This window comes from Ambystoma mexicanum, chromosome 9, assembly GCF_040938575.1.
Source record: "Ambystoma mexicanum isolate Mex_15411 chromosome 9, UKY_AmexF1_1, whole genome shotgun sequence".
Classification (NCBI taxonomy): Eukaryota; Metazoa; Chordata; class Amphibia; order Caudata; family Ambystomatidae; genus Ambystoma; species Ambystoma mexicanum.
The window spans coordinates 1,327,292,181-1,327,312,969 of record NC_090931.1 but is presented as its reverse complement, the minus strand read 5'-3'; the positions used below and the strand labels follow the sequence as shown (position 1 = coordinate 1,327,312,969).

At 45.4% G+C, this 20,789-nt stretch overlaps 1 protein-coding gene across 2 annotated transcripts in view; it reads right to left on the bottom strand.

Moving 5' to 3' along the window:
• Positions 1–15,774: 15,774 nt before the first annotated feature.
• TFCP2L1 (transcription factor CP2 like 1) overlaps positions 15,775–20,789 on the bottom strand; it is a 119,143-nt gene continuing 114,128 nt past the window's right edge. The window contains exon 15 of one of the 2 annotated variants that reach the window (XM_069616736.1): positions 15,775–16,310. In XM_069616736.1, the coding sequence (XP_069472837.1) occupies positions 16,273–16,310 (38 nt within the window). In that variant the 3' untranslated portion in view covers positions 15,775–16,272. The remainder of the gene's footprint in view (positions 16,311–20,789) is intronic. The other variant, XM_069616737.1, reaches the window with a different exon arrangement.

Below are 20,789 nucleotides of genomic sequence, written 5' to 3'. Positions count from 1 at the left end.
TACCATCAAGTTCTGTACAGCCTTATTTCTTCACATGCATCTTGAGCAGACGAGGGTTACGACTCAGTCACCCCATCAGACTCAATAGGTAGCAGTGAGCTTTACCTCAGCTAATTTGCATTTGACTGATGTCAAGACAGACTGCATTGAGACCCTCACTAACTTTTCATGAGCAGAGCCAGGAGTTGAATACCATTACTCGATAGTTTGTCTGTGTGAGACTACTTCCTTCATCTAGCTTCGGCTCTGCACAGATTTTACAGGAGTATTTGCCTTAGGTGGTAGGCTGGGTGCATTTATTCTTAGTTCCTCCACTGGAGCAGTTGGACGATTATTCAAGGTTGTTCATCGGGAGGAACATTTGAAGCGAGTCTGCTCAGATCTATCAAAGCAGTTATGCTTTGGGGAACTGAGGTGAGCCATGTGGGATCTGTTTGCTTTGTTGTTAAATCCTTTTTTATAGCTTGGAGGGTTTCATTTTAATACATTAATTCTCTTGCCGGTTTTGGCTCCTGCTGATATAATCAGTCTGAGACGTTTACCCATGTTTCCATGGCTGACTTGCGAGCTCATACTGAAGCAACCAAATCACCAATAGACGCTTGTTTCAGTTGGGACTGTTCAACCTGTTGATGAACATTGAGGACGAGCTCTATGACAGAGCTATTTTATGGATTTCTTATCACACCCGTAGGCCACTCAAGACATACAAGAGGAAACAATGAACTATTCTTCCATAAGGTCCTCACTCTTCTTTGTCAAACAGATATGTCTTTAAACTCTACTTAAACAGAGCAATGAAGGGAACCAGTCTGAGTGACAATGGTAAGATGTTCCACAAGGTTGGAGCCCAGGAATGAAGGTCATCCTTATTTGACCACAGAGCGCCTAATTGACGCGCTCTAAATTCGTGAACTGAAATACAGAGGAGCATTACCAGCCAAATATTTGTATAGCACATTAGACGCTTTGAAGTAGATTCTCGGTTGATTGGGGAGCCGGTGCAGCTTCTGACGGGCCCCAGAGATGTGCCCTCCTGTCCAGACCACAAACTGCGCAGACTGCCCTATTCTGAATCACTGAGCTTTTTAATGTTGGCCTGGGTTGTCTCAACCAAGAGACTATTACAGTATTGCAGCTATGCGGTTTTGTTCTGATGGGTAGGGGAGGATCTGCCAAAGTAAATGTGTTGTGCAAGCACAAGAAGATCTCCAATATGAGGCATGCTCTTTGAAGGTTAGTTGGGGGGTCAGAATAAACCCCAAAAGTGTTTGCATGTTCCGAGAGCCATCATGTTTCCTTCAATAATAAAAGCATTATATTGAGGAGCAAGTTCTCAATTTAGCATTGGTACCCAAAATCGGAATTTGTTTTGTCATTTAGAGCAAGTGAGTTTCTATGCATCCATATTTTCAAGGCCCCGAAACCCAAACTTGCCCTTGCTAAATCGTCCGAGTATGACCCTGACAACTCCAGGCCGTCCAAGAGGTCACACAGTGGTCTAGCGTATACATTGTACAGCAAAGGCAACAGACATGAGCCCTGTAGAACGCCCAAGTTAATTTGAACCTGCTGTGATTGGGAGTCATCCCTGGCCACTCTTGGGCCAAGCGATTATTTGAACCAGTTTGCAGCAAGGTTTGAACATTTGTCTATATCAAACTGTCCCCCAGCATCTCGTGGTTCACTAAATCTAATGCATTGGACAGGTCAAGCAGCAACAACAGTGCTACACCACCCTTGTCAATCTGCACTGCTTGATCTGAAGTCTAATATACCCCACTCTTTGTAACAGGAAAAGTGTTCGAGGATAGAAACTTCAAAGAGGCACAATACAGTGGTTCAAACCGAAACCCCATGAGCTTAGACAGGACCACGTTGAGTTTCCAAGCTGGGGTGGGAGCCGTTAACTGAAGGACAGTCACGAAAAGACCATTGAGGAACTCCTTAACAAGCATGTGCGACCACAGGGAGAGCTTGCCCAGAGCCAGTGTGTATATATGGCAGCCAGGTGGACCTTGAATGCATGAGCAAGGTCAGCAAGAGCAGGGCCAAGATCTTCCACACCCAGCACCACACTGAAACGCTTCCACTTGTGCCTATAGCAAGTCAACATAGAGGGAGCCCTGGCCAGGATATTCTTGCTTTCTAACAGCAGTGAATAGTACCCAAATTATAGGGCTGCAGGAGCCAGGCCATGGGGCTCAGTGATGCCAAGTCATGGTGCAGAGTTGATCTTTCTCTGGAGAGGTCGGGAAGTGGAGGTATTTGGACGGCTGGATCAACTGACAGATGGAGGTCTGAGTACCAGATCTGCCTTGGCCACGGGATGCGGATCATACTGCAGTGGCAACATCAGAGTATTAGCCACACAGTAGTAGCGGAATAGGTGGGAAGGCGTACATGACTAGTCCTGCCCCGTGAACAAGAAGGCATCTCCTGATTTCTTGGCTTAGGATATCTGCTGGTAAACCTCGGACACTTGCCAGCCGTCACAAAGGTCGATTTGAGGAAGACCCCACTCACTGAAGAGGCACAGCACTTGCTGAAGCTCCCACTCATGGCAGAACCACAGCTCCTGTCCGTGATGGTGTTGTCGTCTTGACACCCATCAGGGGAAAGGGGACACGGAACATGCCTTGAAGAAAGCCCAGCACCATAGGGAATGGGCTTTTAGGGAGAGAGCAGGAGTTGGGAGGCAGCAAGGGTGCGGTGGTGATGTCGCACAGTTTCCTGATGTAAAACATGATGGTGGTGTTGTCCGTGAAGATCTGAACCAGTTTCCCCCATGTAGCTGAGGCTGGAATGACCTGAGGGCCCAGAAGACTGCCCATAGTTCCAGGACAGTCATGTGCAAGTCCTTTTCCTCTGGGAGCCAGAGGCCTCTGACGAGAGAATGTCCTGTGTGGGCTCCCCAGCCCTTGAGAGGCATCATTAGTGACTGTAGCCTCATACAGGCCGAGCTTGATGGAATGCTCAATTTAGACAATCTTGTCTGTCCATGTGCCAGGGACCTGCTGCCAGCTGGCATCCAGAAATTCTTGGACTGTTGGGTGGGGGGGGGGGCGTTGTTGAGTCAAATTTGGAGTCCCTAGAGCATTTCATCTCGGTGTCTGTCTTGCCGGCCTGAGGATGTCATTAACTGCTTTACCAAAGAGCTTGTCCCCATTGAATGGCATGTCGATGACCCTGGTCTGTGCATAAAGTAGTGGCCCTTAGCCAACCTTGGCATCAGAGGGCCTCACCATTTCTCATCTGGCAGAAGCCAGAGTCTGCTATCTCAAGTTCGACAGTGATAGGGTGGTCCGAAGCCAATTCTTCCTGGAATAGGGCCAAGGCTTCGGCCGTCTGTCATCAGGGAGGAAGTCTAGGATGGGCCCCAGCTTGTACTACAGCTCCCTTTCGTACCTTTACAGGATAGCGAGGCGGCCTTGATGGCGCAGGCTGCTGTGGTAATGATGCGCTTGCCAGCAGCATCAAGCTTCTTGCCTTCCTGGTCTAGAGGCACCATAGACTGAGGGGTTGATGACCTCTTCCTGTTGGCGGCTGATACCAGAGTACAGTGGAAGCTGAGAGCTGAATCTGGAACACACCAGTATTTCTTCTCCAGCCAGTCACGCTTGGCAGGCATGGTATTTGGCGACTTCATGACTGCAAAGCCATCCGCCCATATGTCAACCAACAAAGGGACCAATACAATGATCTTCTTAGCAGATTCCCGCTCCTGAACAGGAATCCCGCATACTTCTCTTCTGGCAACAGTTTGAAGAGCTTGGCAACTCAATATCATGAAGTAAAAGGAGCAAATTTCATCTGGGGAGGGGGTGCTGGGCAGGTTCATACACGTCCAGGTGTTCCCCATCCACAGGATAATCATCAAACTCATCAGTTTGAGTGCTGGTGCCAGTGTCTGTTAACTGGCTTCTGCCACAGGAGGCAGCCCCCCCCCCCCAATCACTGGCCGAGGGGTTACAGGTGCATTATGCAGCAGTGACAGCCGAGTCCAAGAGGCCTGAAGCAACTCTTGGCTGGACGAGGCACAGGAGCAGCGGGCTGCTACATCTCCACCACATGCAGTGTGGTCAGGATGTCCAGTGACATGTCCCTTGGTGCAGGAGCAGTAGGACCCCGGCCTTGAACTGCTTGTAGGGCTAAATGGCCGGGAAGGCTTACAGGTTGGTGACCTCCAGTGGAGCCATAGGTAGAATGGGGTCAAGTTCCCCATGGCCCCCTTTATCATCCCAATAAATTTCTTCTGGCCAGTCCTCCTCAGAACTGGTGTAGATGATTTGGAACCTTCTGGGGGAACCCGATAAAAGCCAGTGCAGAGAGCAGCACAGCTCTGGTGAGCCTGGGCAGGGACGCCAGAGGCATGTCTCACCAGGTGAGAGCCAGACGGAAAAGAGGCTACAATAGGAGATGTGCCCTTCTACGATCTGTGCTTGGATGGCGTCAGCGAATTCCTCACATACAGAGGCAACCCACTAGCCAGCAGGCTAACTGGACGAGGCCGGTTACCGACCGTTCCTGACATTAATACTGCTGTAGTGAAGGGTTTTTCCCGATTTTGATGTTTGCAGAGGAAGCATCCTCAAAAAGGACCTCGACCTCTTACTAGAAAGAGTACGCCGATGGGACCTGCCAGTCCTGGAAAAGGCAAGACTGACCAGCGGCTGCGTCGGAGGCTTTCCCTTCCTAAATCCAAGCCACTAACCTCCGGTGGCGATCCTACTTGGTCTTTGACAAAAAAGGATTGGCAGATGGAGCATCCATTTGCATCGTGGTCCGGGTGAAGCCTTGAGGTGCCGGTCCTCAGATATTCTTCAGGCTGCAGTTTTCAAAGACCCTGAAGAGGCTTTTCTTCATGGCATCAGCCATGGTCGGGGTGTAGGCCCAAGCCTAGATCTGTTGGCGCCACGGGTTGAAGATCCAGCAGTGGATTGAAGTTTTTTGCTGACAACGTGTCCCTCTGTTGATAGTCGTCACGTGACAGTCAACAAAGAGATAGAAGATGTCTTCACAAAAAACAGCAAATGGGGGGGAACATGATTTGAGGAGCAAAGCACAAGGACTCCCAACACTAGAAACGTGTGGTAAAATCTGAAGATGGCCACCAGGGGTGGAGCTTAGGAGGACAAGTGTCATTGGCTGGAGGCAGTATGACCCAGAGGACACTAGGAGACTAGCAGTTTGTTTAAAGCAAAATTGTTTTCATTTGGTCAAGAATTCCCAGCCGGACGACAGTAATATTCATGAGGATGTGAATCAATGCAAGACCCCATGCTGGAGAATTATGGGCAACTGCCAAGACACCCAAGGATGGCCAAACCATAACAGAATCCTGGGGTTAAAAAAAAAAAAACGGCTAGTTTGCTGGGAACCACCCCCTTGCCCTCCGTTCCAAACCCTATAGATGCTCAATAGGAAACCAGATCTGCTTCTTTAGCTGGAATGTGTGCTGGGCCAGGTCTCCTCAAACGTCAGGTCTCAATTTAAAAAAGGGTTTGGATGGTGCCAATCGAATCCTTTTACAAAATGTCATGCAAATTTAGAAAGTTAATCTGGCAGCAGCTTGCAACACCTCCCATTAACAAATTCACCCAACTGCGCATACACCCAGATTTCCCAATTTTCAGCTATTGCAGCACTACAAATAAGATGAGCAAGAACATCTGTAGGATAGCAAGCCTAAAAAGATTCAGGCCAGATATGTTGCAACTCCTTAGGGGCAGTTGCTACAAATAAAAAAGCAATTCCAAGGGCAGAAACCATTTTGGCCACAGATGAGGCATGTGCAAGAAGGCGTTCTGTATAAAGTTCTGATTTGAACCCAGAAACCTCTAAGAGAATATCAAAATACCAAGCTTTGACAGATTTAGGCAGCCATTTTCACACCACCCGTGGCTGCTCAACATCACATGTCCTAGGTAGACTCCTAAAACCAGTCATACCCCGCCCCCCCCACCCCATCTTTATCCCTAGATGGTTGTGTTGGGTGCAGTATTGGTGGCCACCAGAAACCTATGATTTATCAGATCTTATTCTCCCTCAATGGAAGGCCGATGTTCTACACATGGGTGACACAGGACATTGGCCAATTACATTACAGCCAGGTGCAATGCTAGTGCAATGCCAGATAACCTATGCAAGGTTCCCCAAACTCACCACAAAGGTGGTAAAAGTGTGATCTTCAGGTAACAAAAGATATGAAAATGTTAGCACATTGGAGTGTGAAACATCCCTGTGCTTTCGGACATCAAAACAAGCCTGGTTGCAAGTAGGCATCAGGTAAATGTTACTCCGAGACCAGCAGGTCCATTTGTAGGCCCATTGCCCCACTTAATGAGAACTGCACTTTTGTAGTAATCAGTCTAGCCAAATTACCCAAACTATTCTGCACAAGAAACTTCATAGGCTCAAAGGTCTGTGGGAGGGAGCAGATGCAAGTCATTGGCAGAAGAAAGGGCGCTGAAGTGCTAGTCTGGTTTCTCAAACCTGCAGTTACGCGTTCTAATCCCAGCACGACAGAATCATGCCTTCAACCTTCAGAGATCAATACATTGACGGCCATTAACTTGGTTAAAACTGTCGTCTCTTGCTGGACTAGATTAGTTTACCAATTATATACGTTCCTAGATTTAAACTGTTTTTAGACCAGGTTTTCTTTTAAAGTGTGATGCAAAATCAAAATCTAAAATAACTTTGCTGCAGAAGTACGGTGCTTTTAATCCTTTAGTGGCTAAAATGGCGTTCCATTTAACTGGCCAATATCTACTGATACGGCAGCGAGGCAGAGGAACAGCAAATCCCGAGGGAGCCTCTGCTTTACTACATCTCGCACCAGCACGGACGCGTCTCTGAAGGCCACACAGGCCATAATTGGCCCGCATCAGCGCAAAGCCGGTTTAGCCAAGTCAGCGGTCGGTGTCGGGCTGCCCGGATTACTATTGCCCAGCCCACTCCCCCCCCCCCCTCCCAACCTTCCGGTACTTTGGTATTCCGTCAATGTTTGTTCTATGTTGTATCTTAGATGTTATGGTAACTATGTGCACCTGCGACTATTTGCTGGGATTTAGGAGCACTGCTGGTTCTTTTAGCCTACATACTTTGAACAAAATCAGAGTTTGTTTGGAAAAAGCGAAAAAAAATCTATTGACTTTCCAAGCGACCGACTCCAGGTGGGCATACCACTGAATTACAAGGAGCCCTCAATGCCATATCAGCAGTAAAACACGCAGTGGCATTGCATTAAATGATCACAATACGATCGAGAACAGTACACAGGGTTCGGGGGTGGGGGAATTGCAATCATCTTTAAATCGATTTTGAAACTTTCGGGCCCTAAAATGGGATGAGGCTCAGGTCCTTGCCTGTACATTAAGTAGCTCAGCAAATGAGTCCCTACGTGTTGTACTGCGCCATCAACCGCCAGGCCCTTTCCACTCTTTTTTGGAGAAGCCAGAGTTTTATTTAGGGGTCGGATGTTCTACAACACAAAGAATGGATGGTCCTTGGAGGCTTTAATGTCTGGTTCAATGTCCCTGATAATCCAGACTGGTTAAAACAGGATCGGCTACTTCTAGCTCATGACCCATCACTTTTGACCACTCAAGCATCACATTATTTGGGAAATGTGTCTCGACTAGGGGCCTAAACATTACTCACACAAGATCTGGCAGTCATATGGTCAGATCATTTGGTCATGGTATTCTCCATTGCCATTGATTTTTCAAAAGACGCTACTCCAAAGCTGGTCTTCTCTTGCAGCAAAAAAGCCATGGACACCATCACAGGACCATGCTTACCCGCTGAATTGTTGCAAGAGTGCGAGACCCTCTTTCAGACCAATAGGTCTCTGCTGTAGTGTGCTACAACAAAAATGCCCTGCTGAAGGAAAAAAAAAAATAAAAAAATAGTAAAAATAAGACTAAACCTTGGTTTTCCCAGTCCCTAAAAAAATTACAGCAAGATTACTGCAGTAAAGAAAAAACTTAGAGGAAACTCAAGATCTGTCTCTTTATCAAGCTGCCTAATCAGCACTGGCCGTATACAAACAAGCAATACTAAATGCAAAATTCCAATTTTCTCCAAAATCGAATCTTCCAAAAACCAATTTAACGAGTTATGCTCTATAATGGAAAACATTACCTCCTCTCCCTGTGCAGTCTCTAGGATGCTCCCATCCTGTACTTTGGCTAACCAATTCAATGTTTTTTTACTGAAAAGATTAATTCCATTTGACTAAATATTGGCTCTCAGAACTACTAGTGTAGACTATCCTACTCAGGTCTCCGACCTCTCACCTTGTTAGACTTCGCCACTGGCCTGCTTTGCCCTTCTACCAGTAGAGCCAAAGGATATTGAAGCCTTCATCTGAAAACCTAAAACCACTAATCACGACTGCGACCCTATTCCAGCATGCATGGCAGTTAGGCATGCCACAGCTCTTACACCTTTTATAATAGAATTTGTAAATGCAGCCTTGGTTCAGGGATCAGTGCCAGCGAATTTAAGAAATCTGGTCTGACAGCTTTTTTAAAAAAAAAAAAAAACACACACCTTCTCTTGAACACCAGGTGTTGGCAAACCATCGACCAATTGCTGGCCTTTCCTGGCCATCTAAGGACTTGGAAAAGACGGTTATCCTTCAATCACAGAATTTCTTGGAGAATATCTTTTTTTAGACACTTTTCAGTCCGGTTTCAGGCCCAGTTATGCAACCAAAACAGCCCTATTGCTGTTCAGGATGACATTTTAAGGGCTACTGACGAAGGTGAATTTAGCAGGTTAGTCATGCTGGATTTAACGGCAGCTTTTGATACAGTGGACTTTGGTCTCATGTCTAGACTTTGAGGTAGCTCATGTATAGAAGGAGCCTTGAAGTGGTCTTCCTCGATAACGGTAGTGAAAGTTGGCAGTTTATATTCTGCCGCTCCAATCACGTGCAGAGTACCTCAGGGATCGTCTCCATCTCCAATCCTTTTTAATATCAGAGATCCCTGATGAATATCTTTCTGAAGTACAAATTGAATTACCATTCGTACGCAGACACGCAAATCTATGTCCAATTAAAATCTACACCGACGTGACCGTGTTTTGGCCTGTGCCAACGAGATTTAAGACTGGATGATCAAAAGCAAGCTTCAGCCTAATCCTTCCAAAACAGAGGTCATTGGTTTCGGATCAAAACAATATTAGAAACTATCATAAAACTTCCTTTTGCAGAAACCTGGCCATCATTCAAGCTTTTTAGCTCCACTGCTGCTGGCATTTAGTATTGTCATGGAGACCTGTGAGAAAGCGTTAATAAGGGCACTCCTGAACAAACCAGTTCAGATGAAGGGCCTCTCCAGAGAATACTTTTCAAAATACTCTGACAAAAGGGCAAATAAAATGAAACCCACATGTTTGGCTGCAGGCAAGGGGTTACTTGGTACACATGCCCTGTTCAGTCGTTAGAATGTACCCAGCATTTATACCATTGCTTTGTGAAAAGCCCTCTTATCCAGTTGTGTGTTCATGAAAGTATTTTTTCTGCAGTGGTGAAAACTCGAGAAGTCGGTTTAGAGGAGGTTGGTTCGATACTGGGTCCCTTGTTTTTTGGTGAGCACACCAACACTTGAGCTCAGTAGGCAAACTCAAGCAAGCAATCATGGAATGAGTAACCTAACCAATGGGTAATGTACACGGAAGATCACTGAAACCCGGGGTTGGAGTATAGGGGTCTGCTGAAATGTGTTGCAGCTTGGTAGACTGAGCAGTGACTGAATGGGCACACAGCAGTAGCAGCCACCAGAGGATTGGGAGGAGCAACCAGATCGGGAATGTGGACAAGACCTTCTCGGAAAGTATATAGTGCACTCAGGGGACATGTTTTTGGCAACAGCTCGCAGCCTAGTTTAGGGCTCTCTGGCAGGGAACTAAGCTGGGACCTGCAGCAGGCAATAAGAAGCCTGCACAGGTAACGTTAGAAAGGCAGCCTCACTCTCCAAATCTGCTATGGGGTGGGAGGAAGCAAGAGGTAGTTATGGCATCTAATCCTCCAGGGAAGCTCCTGGCATTGCTAGGGTCCCAAACAAACGTTACTTTTGTAGATGCTTTGTGCCCCAAATGTTGCATGGTCTGTATTTGGACTAGTTCGGCTTTGAAAAACAACATCAACACAAGTCTGCAGAGATGGTCCACCATCCCATACCACTTGCCAGGCTCCATCTGCATGGAGATGCACACTGCACAACAACGTGTTGCATATTCGTTAGTAACGCATGGTGTGTCCAACCTGGACCCAATGTAAGGGTGATTGGCACTTTTAACATTCACACAGTTACCAGTAGCTCATCCTTACTTCTGGAGGGGGACAAAGTCGAGGTCCAAATGATATTTTTTATAAACCTGTCCATCTGCAAGAGATTTTGAAGAGTCACTTCCGAATCCCATCACAAAAGGGCACAGGAGTGTTTCCCAATTTAATTGGATAGACTATTTTCCTGGTTTAGATTTATTTGCCTGTATGTCCGGCTGTGGCTTGGGAAGGTTCAGGATTGCCATGCCCAGACATTCAGACATAGTGGAACATGTGACATGATAAAGCAAACGTCCACATGCAGTTGCCGAACTGCACCAGCAATGGCTGCACACAAGCAAGCCACGACTACAGAATGTACTCTGCCACCGAGTAGCTCCCAGTTGCAAAACTTTTAGCTGCAGCAATCCAGGCAGCTCGATCACACGCTTTCTGGCTCCTTCTCTCAGTATAACACGCCAATGTTCCACACATTCAAGTGAACAAATGACAACGATCACGCATTTATTCCTCTGTAAAGAACTGTACAGCAAGAGCATCAATGTATAAAAGGCTTAATTCAAAATAATGTTTACGAAAACTTTATATAAAACGTTTTTATTACACAGGTTCCAGTTGAAGGTTTCTCTGTACAACAGCCAGTGCAAATATGCTTTTCATTTTTATATACAATATGTGGCAGTAACATTCTGGACGGTACAGAAGTCTACTCTGTAAACCGCATCCATTTGCCCTTCATTAAATGAACTGAATCACAAACACTCACCAATGGAAAGATGCAACACCCTGGGAGACAAAAAGGACAGCTCCATGAAACAAAAGATGGCTTCCAAAAACCACCATGTGAAACATAACAAAAATCATTCAATCTTAAAGCATAACGAACTGGTGAACATCTGAAGCATACTGGAATCAGCAAGAAAAGGCACCAATAAACCAACATTCAGTAAGCACGTAGATCAAGCTATAAACGCATGAAATGCCATGGTTCAGCCAAGTCACCAATCCAAGAGAGCACTGGAGGCAGGTGTTCCCCTCAGATTTCTGGGTATGATGTTGGGTTAGCTGCTGGTTGAGAACTTCACTCAAGCTTTTGAGGTGTTGGCAGCAGATCAAGGACAAGATCGGTCATAATGCAGCTAGGGGTTTGTTACCACCTGCCGTCTCTTGGTTCAGACCAAACCCTCACGTTTACAGGCAAATCCAGCATGAAAGGAATACTGGGACTACCCAAAAACCAGTGGGTCAAAAAGGAAAGCAGATCACGGAACAGTACTTACTGAGCATTTGGTTCAAATGATTTTAAACGCAAATCTAAAAGGCAGCATGACTGCCATAATCTAGCACTGAAACATGAATAAAAAAAGATCTGAAAGTACTAGAACAGAAGCCCACCCCCCAGCCCAATGCCCAGTTCAGGCTGGGCCACAGGACCTTGGCACGCGGCTCCCATTACCAGTAGGACCATTACACATTATGATCCATTGAACTAGAGTCCACCAGATGCAGTCATGTTGAGTCAAGCATTCCTGCACTCAGTAAGGGACATCCACAGACCCTTTTTGGCATGTGGTAGTCACACTCCAGCAGATCTACTTGTGGAAAGCATTGCGGCAAACAGTGCCAAGTCACTACAAAGTGGTCACCCATAACCTCCATAAATGTGTGGCTCCAATATACCTAGAGTAGGGGTCTGCAACCTTTGGCTCTCCAGAGGTTTTGGACTACAACTGCCATCATGCCTAAACATAGTCAATAGCCATATATTATGGTAATTGCACCCCAAAACATCAGGAGAGTCAACAGTTGCAGACTCCTGGTCTAGAGGAATGCTGCAAAACCTAAGGCACTTCCTTTTGAAGAGTTAACGATCTACAGCACTAAGACCATTGTGAGAAACCTTTAACCTTCATGCCAAAATTGGGAGTCCTCTGTAAGAAGTTGTCAAACCTGGCTAAGCACTACCCACCATTCACATCACGACTCTCGAAGCATAAGGCTTTACACATCAAACATCCCTAAAACCTAGCTCTGATGCAACAGCATACATTCAAAGAATAATTGGCAACAGATGCATGGGCCAACATTTAAAAGAATTCAAAATAAAAATACATGCAGGCAGAAATGGTGCAGTCCTACTGTAGCCAACAGAAAACTTTTTTTTTAAAAAAGCATTTAAATGAAAACCAAACTAATAGAAGCGCCTCAAAGATCTACCATGATTTTTCAGAATCTCAAAGTGTTCAGCATCTTGAATAATCAAATCTACTTAAGATTTCTTTTTTTTTTTAAAACACCATTATCAAAGCATTACTACCATGGCCAACAACTACCCTCCCTAAAGTGCTGGGTTTCTATTTTGTAGGGGTGGGAGGTGACATCTATCCATCAGGCTTTGTACTTGTCTAGATATAGATTCATTGATTTGCCACTCATGCTGCCCGACCTCCACACAGGCTTCAGGAAAGATGACCAAGAGGCCATTTCCGCAAACAAGATTATGCCAATTCTACAACAAAACAAAAAAAAAAAAAACACCCACTTACAGAAGCCGACAAGCACTTCAGAAAAGCACTTCAGTAAAAGCTCTAGAGTTTCTGCTTGGTCTAAATAAAAAAAGAAAAATGATCCACACTTTCTATGTCGCTACTGCTCCCTCAGCTGCATAAAAACATTCATCAGGAATGAGATCTGCACTTTCCTATCCCCAACGAAACAGTTTACTACCAAATCAATTCATGGCTCTAAGAATTGTAAGGCAGGAAGGATAAATAATATCCAGCAAGACCCTACAAAAACAAGCCAAAAAAAAAAAGGCACACCAGGAAGGCCCCCAAATAGAAGACCACATTGCTGCTTCATACAAAGTGCATCGGTACAGGCTTCACAAAACGGAATATTCCTGCCAGAGAACAAGTGGCCTCAAAACATACCATGGCACAATACCATTCACAAAAAAGGTGCTAGTGGTTTAGATCACCCATAGAACTGTCAAGGTCGGTCAAAACTCTTAAAATGTAAAACAGTCCAGCGCAATGAAACAGATGCCTATGACAACAGCGCCCAGTTACAAGGTTGTTCAACCCTTCACTAGCTCTAAAAGCTGCTCCTTAAGGTGGTGGCTGTAGTGGCAGGCAAAAGCAGTCTTCTCTTCAAGCACTTGGGCAGCAGATGCTAAACCATGGGGGATTATAAACCTTTGCAGATTTACCCAGGTTTCTTAAACCTCAGGACTTGTGGTCATACACCAAGGGGGGCTGCTGAGAAGGGGTTCAATCGGGGGCTTCCTCAAAATCCTATTGGTCATTGACTTTGCTCGCTGCCGTCACTAACAAAACAGTCAACCACTAACTCGCAGCAGCAAAGATTTGAGGATCTGCACTAGACTGGTCGTCTGCTAGCCAACTCTCTACAAGCAACCTCTTCCCCAACTCGCATCCCCTCCCCCACTTGCAGCATCCCAAAGACCCTCATTTAATGCATATCAAACCACAGTGGATTGAATCAAAATGATTAACCCCCAAACCCGCTCCCCCATGCTGAAGACCAGCCCATGACAGACTGGACAGCAACAGGACTCTTTCCAGCAGCAGGGTCATGTCCTGCATATCTGCTGTGTCCAGGTGGATGTCCACAAACTCACTTAATTATCTCCATTTACCATTACCTACGTTTTGTCTGAGACTGCTCTTGCATCTGTCCATTCGTTGTGCTGATCTTCCACCATGCATCTCTGATCACCCCCCTTCCGAGCAGGATCTTTCCATCAGTGCAGTCACTTGCTATTTCCATCTGCTACACCCCATTCAACAGTTTACCTTCCCACTTACACACTGCTCGTAGCTCTGCAGTAACAACCCTTCAATCCTGCTTTGCCTACAAGTAGGAGTCTGCAACCTTTGGTTCTCCAGACGTTTTGGACCAACACTAGCCAACAGCCTGCACCAGCATAGAGAATGGTGAAGGATCATGGAGTTGCAGTCCACAACCTTTGGCTCGCCAAATGTTGCAAACTCCTGATAAAGAACTACTACTTGGGGTTCCCCTTTCCAGCCTAGTCAGAATGCTGCCACTCATCTGGTCACCGGCCTAAAGAAACTCAATCACATTTCATCTGTGCTGGCTTAACTTCATTGGCTTCCTAGTCACTGAAAGAGTACTCAAGTCGGTTCATGGTTCATCATTGCTACTCACAAGCCCTACGCCTTTTTTCCAGAGACTCTAGAAATTGACTCACCAGCTTCTTCTCAAACAACCCCCACCAGTTGACCCTCCTCCAGTAGTCCTAGCATCTCCTCAGCCTTGAGAGAAAGCAGATTCCATACCAATGGCACCCGACCCTGCTCCTTTTCCAGCAGCCCACTCTGTCGGAGGTATCTTAGGTCTCCTGCACACTAGCCCCACAAGCTAGTTGCCTCACCAAGCAATCACTCTGATCGTGAGCACATACCAACAGTCTTATGTTAAATGGTAGATGTCAACTAATAGTGTACATTTTGGTGGAAAAGGAAACCACTAGACTGTTCATTGGTCCCTCGGCTCACCATTCAGCTCACTGCACTAGATACTGCTATCATGGTATTTTAAGATATGAAAGTCTTTGCTTTCAGACAGGTCTCCCCTGCCTTCATCCAATGTTCCAAGCAGTTGCGACATTGTGGAAGGAGACAAATCAACAGATCAGTTACAGATAGTGCCTAGAGGACAATGGCACCACCAGGCCACCAATCCAGATGACATTCAGTACAAAGCAAATCCCCTTTACGATTGCCAACTTGGTTAACAAAATCAGGAATGATTAAAACAAAGCAAGGCTCAGTTGTAAAAAGGAATATTGCCACAAAAAGCCATTAAAACCATTAAGCTAACCAGGCTTAGGAGAGAAAAAGGTTTTGCGTTGCATGCAGGAGAAAACGGAGGAGACCGTGTATGCATTTGGAACCCAGCTGCAAGAATTCATGTGTTAAGGAACGGTATGGAGCAAATTTGTAATGCCCTAAAAAAGTTTTGCGTCAGGCATGCCAGCTGCCTAGGCCATATCCTCAAACAAGCAGCAATACTACCTAAACAAAGTATGGCAACTAAAAACCAATGTGAATTCAAGCAGGAAGTGGATCCGGAAAGTGAGAGAAGACCTAAAAAGAGCCAGAACAAACAGTTGCAAAAAGGCTACATGACCAACTGCCACAGTAACGTTTTCCCGAAAATTTCAAACCAAGTGGACTACACAATTTTATTTCCAACAGTGCATGGTCTCGGCCAAACACCAAGCTATACCCAAAAGGGTATACACATACCTCCATCAACTCCCATTACTAGCTCTGGAGTGCCACAAAGCAGTCAAATGAGTGCCACAGAAATGTCATATTGTAGCTTAAGGCAAACGCTGCTGTTCCAGAACTTAGTCTGCTTGTTTCCCGTTGCAGCACATGTCCTTCAGGAAAGGGAAACAAGAGACTATGTAAAATAAATCACACAATAAAACATGGGGGCATTTTAATATAAAAGTAAAAAAAAAAAACACAATGTGTAAGTAGGCAGAAAGCAGCAGTGCGAGAACCTTTGACAAGCGACGTGGTCTACAGCCATAGCCAAAGTGCAAGGAACACTTTTTTAAAGAAATTTAAAAAAATTAAACAATTCCAATAGGGTTGACCATTTCCTCCTGGCCGTTTATGGCGATGAGTTTTCTTGCCCCGGTAGACACAAAATAAAAAGTACAATCCTTCAGTGTTGACTTCGAGAAAAATAATAACTGCAGGGCCCGCACTGGTACCATTTTGGGGTACTTTCCCTTTACATTAAGGCACTCAATTACAGTCATTGGTTTCTGAACGGTCCATCCTTTATGCAGTTTGTTCGCACAAATCCATTGGTCTCGAGTCGGTGCTGCTGGTATCCAGTTTCAACAGTCCCATGTTATCACCTGTCCTTCGTGCAGACACATTCCACCACATTCCCAGCTTGCATCACTTTAAAATGATGTGATAACCATTGTTGCTTTCAGCTGCAAGATACAAAAAAAAAAATACTTTGGTCATAATGGGCTAAAATGTACCGATCTTGAGAAGGGTCCTCACTTGTAAATTAAACCTGGCCCTTTGGACAATCGAGGTCTACACAACTCAGCTGGTTACCACACAGCCCTGAGAACATACTCGAACCAGCAGTTTTTGCGGCTATGTGGACTGCGCTGCAATAGTGCATGGTCCAAACCAAAGGACATGTAGGTTCAGCCTATTTCAGGTTTTACACTCCTGGTAATGCATGGAGGAAACATTACGGACAGTGAGCCCCAACTTCCAAAATTAAGGCTCCTTCCGGTGCGATGAGTCAAGGCACCTGGTTAGCACATGCTACCACACCTGGGCACCCACCTCTCCAACATTACATTGTTATCTGCAATAAGGCAGACATGGGAACCAGCATAGATAAATCTAAAGAAAGCTACAACACCAATAGTTTCTTCTAGAGAGTATTCCATTGTAACGGAAGTGGGGGTGCATAGGTGGTGAGAGCAGGAACCCCATGGCCTAGAACCATAAACTATTTCCCTTAAGTGATCTATTCCCCCCTCCGCAAAAAAACAGTATTGTGTTACGTGTCAAAGACCTACAACTTCTCCACCAACCCCTTATAAAAGCATTACTCCAGACCCATCCTTTGCTTCACACTATACTGTTCGCAGGCATTTAAGAGACTATGGAAGGTGCCATTGTGCTTCACATTTCAAATCCATTGAGTCCCGCTGTTCAGCCGTGAAGAAATCCTTCTGGTTGCCGGCCCGGCCCACACCTCTACAGTGTGAAGCAAAATTGCTATTGGCACACCAGTGCCCACATGCAGTTGTGCTGTTCAGCTGTGCCATATAGCTTTATTTGTGCCCTTAATCCATTTGGTCATCTGATTTATTTCAGAGTTTTATCATGTGGGAAAAGCTCCCAAGGCTCGTCTTAATCACCAAAGACAAAGAAGACAAAAAATTCAGTTGGGGGGAATCTGAGGCCAATGCCCTCATTAACCAGATTTAGGTGCTACTCGATGATTCAGGTGAAGGGGCAAGTCATTACCCACATGTGGCCCTACGACAACGCAATCTCAATCAAGTCCAATATACACCCCCAGACAATCCCGCCTTTGGCAGAGTTAGTTTTGGGGTGGATGATGTAGGGTATTATTCATTTGGGTCCCCAGTCCGATTTTGGTGGTGGAAGGTAACAAGCTATCAAATAGATTTTCGGTCCTGGGTGACGGGACTTCAGAGGAAATAAAGAATGCCAATAGGCTCCCCAATGAGCTCAAAGACCACAATCTAGCCAAATCTATGTTTAGCTTCTAAAAAGGAAGTGAATACCTGTGGTGGTCAAGGAGTGAATATGGAGTATCTTGGTTGTGCAGCAAACCCACTTAAAATCTCCCGATTGATCCAAGTAGTAATATATTACGTAGGGTGTGTTCCCAAACCTGCTCCACCACAAAATCTGGCTTGTAAGAGCGAAAGTATTATTCAGATGCAATCTGCAAGTGTTGATTGTCACACGTGGTGAGAGAAGACAGTGGATCTTATTAGGCGGTAAGGGAGCAGAAAGGCATCAAAAAGGTTGGGGATGGGATTCGCTTAGTGGCTAACAGGGGGAGGGAACAGTTGTTGCAGGGGGTGTAGCAGAAAGTGACCACTCCAATCTGAGGAAGGAGAGCAAGAGCCTTGTCCATGGGGGAAAACAAAAACAGATCATGGACGAGGTGGCAGGGCAGCAGGTAATGGGGTGCAAAGGAAACAGCAGGACAGATGGAAGGGCAGCCGTTAACAGATGTAATGTTGGAGGTCATCCACTTGGGCACTGCAGACATGCAGGATATGACACTGCTGGTGGAGAGATTCCCTGTTGCCATCCAGTCGGGTAAGGACCAGTCATCAGCTCTGCTATTAGACACACATTAAAAGAAGGGAAAGAGGGCCCCTGGGTTGCTGCAGTTGAGGATGTGAATAGGGGGAGCTCGTTTGAAGACAGTTGGAAAGCAGAGGAAAGAGTTCATTGTAGATCTTTAAATCCCTGCTGCACGTTTGATTGAAATGGAGTGGTTGCCCATTAGTGATGGCAAATAGTTTGTCGTACACCAGTGGAGGCAGTTCACAATCCTGCTGGTCTGTGAAGAGTCCAACCAGAATTAGGACCTTTCCATTTCCACCCTATCCCTCCACCACAAGACGCCTTACATGGCAGCTATAGTCTGCTGGCTGATAGGTTTAATGACTAGACACCAAAGTGACCATTAAAAGTAGAGCAAATTGGGAGAGTGATAGAAAGATATTGGATTTTCTACACTACGGGGGTGTTGATCCATACAATATTGTGGCTGTTTGATAACCTCATTGAGGCAAGAGGAAGTCTCCAAAGTATTTATGGCTAACCAGAGTCAAATACAAGCAATGGACTAGCGAACATATTTCCCAACTGGTACAAATATTATTCTCCTCAAAACATTTAATGAGAGGATGAAGTCATCTAACCAGACTCACCTCTAAACACTCCAGGGTGATGGGCTCCGATGGCACCCTTGATCTGTCACAGGAAATGACCCAAGAACGTTAATCCTCAAAGAATTAGATATAAATTCCCCCTAATGCAGTACAACCCATCTGCCAAAAGACAGACGAATCTTGGAATATGGCAGGGGTTCTATGAATGCAAAAATCTGGCAAACATATTGAGCAAGATTTGTTTTCATGAAACTTGGGCAATATCATTGGTGTGAAAACTGGGCTACTAGAAGCGTTAGCATGCTAGATCCCAACGTAAATAAGAGACGGCGCAGCAGGGTGTGAACCCACGAGATTATGCCCATTTCTGTGAAACCTCGGTTTTAATATGCTTTTGTTTTTATTTAGAGAAACTATTAATAGTTTTGATATTGCTCAAGAAGCACTTTACATTAACTAAGAAGTGGTGATTGGGGTAGTGGGCTACAACGATGTCCAGTTTAAGCCCTTATGGTCTAGATGGTGTATTTTTAGCATTGCGATACTGAAATATTACTGTTTCAATCCTACGCATAACCCTTTGAATCTCCCGACTCATATCGCTACACATTATCACCTGCCTTGATTAAGGTATTGCACGATCACTGACTTATGACGTGAAACCAGTCCTCTACACCATTGCAGCATCTACTGCCACTGTACTGGTGTACAGCATCTGCTCTCCTTGTACACTGCATTTTGTCATGCTGAACAGGCTTCCTACTGATCGATACCGGCTGCCCTATCTTATCTCAAGAACTATTTTGAGACCTTGCCTATGTTGCCGCTCGTTCCCTTTTACTGATTCCTTGTCCATCAAACTACTGCTATCACCCCAACCATACAGCAACAGTGCACCTCATCTACCGACCACCAGGACCCATCTCTACATTCACTGAGGACATTGTGTCCATTGTATCTACTAATGCCAAACCCAACTCACAAAGTATCATACTTGGTGACTTTAACCTTAGACTGAATGACCCTATGAACAATAACGCCCTTGACCTAGCCAACACTTTCAGATCTTGGTTATGCCCATATCATTCATGAGACCACACATTAAAAGGAAGAACATTGGACTGGCTCACCAACCTTAATTGCACCATTGACCTATCCAACAAACCATGTATTTGGTCCGATCACCATAAAATAACCTCCATCAAAGCCACCACTCTATGTCCTGTACCAATTATTGTGCCAGCCACATACACCAGTAATAAGAAAGAAATCACGCATGATAAACTCCTCCCTCTAATACTCCCCCCCTCCACTCCCCTCCTTAACACTTCCACTTTCGACCCCACAGTCCTAGTGGACATCTACAATCAGGCAATACTTAAAGCACTGAATACCATCACCCCTTCAAAATTGCGGAAACCTAAACCTCAACGTCACCTGAACTCGTGGTTCACTCTGCATCTAAGGGAATTGCGAAAAACAAAGAACTGCAGAAGCACACTGGAAAAAGTGTCCTTCAGCAACTAATAAGAATGCGTTGTCCCGATCATCAAACTACAAAGAGGCCATTATACTTGCTAGAGAAGACACCTACAAACAACAACTTGCTAAAAAAAAAAAAAAAATCTACAACAAACGGATCATACAAGCTGAATCAAATACACCCGTTGACAAATGCATTACAGATGCATTATGGTGTACTAACATCCAGAAGGCTCTCTTGGATAAAATAGCCATGCTACAATCTAAAATTGATGCTAAAAAAATGCATGCTACTCTGACCCGAATTACAAACAATATCCTATTACGACCTCCACCTCTGAGCCCACTTGCAAACCATTTAGCTTCTCACCTTTGTCAATCTGGGAAGCGGAAAATATCATTAGGAAACTCAAACCATCTAATTGCCAAGGTGACGCCTGCCCTGCTCCTATCAAGGCAGCTGCACATGACCTTGCGCCATTTATCACCAACATCATGAATGCCTCATTCAAAATTGGAGTA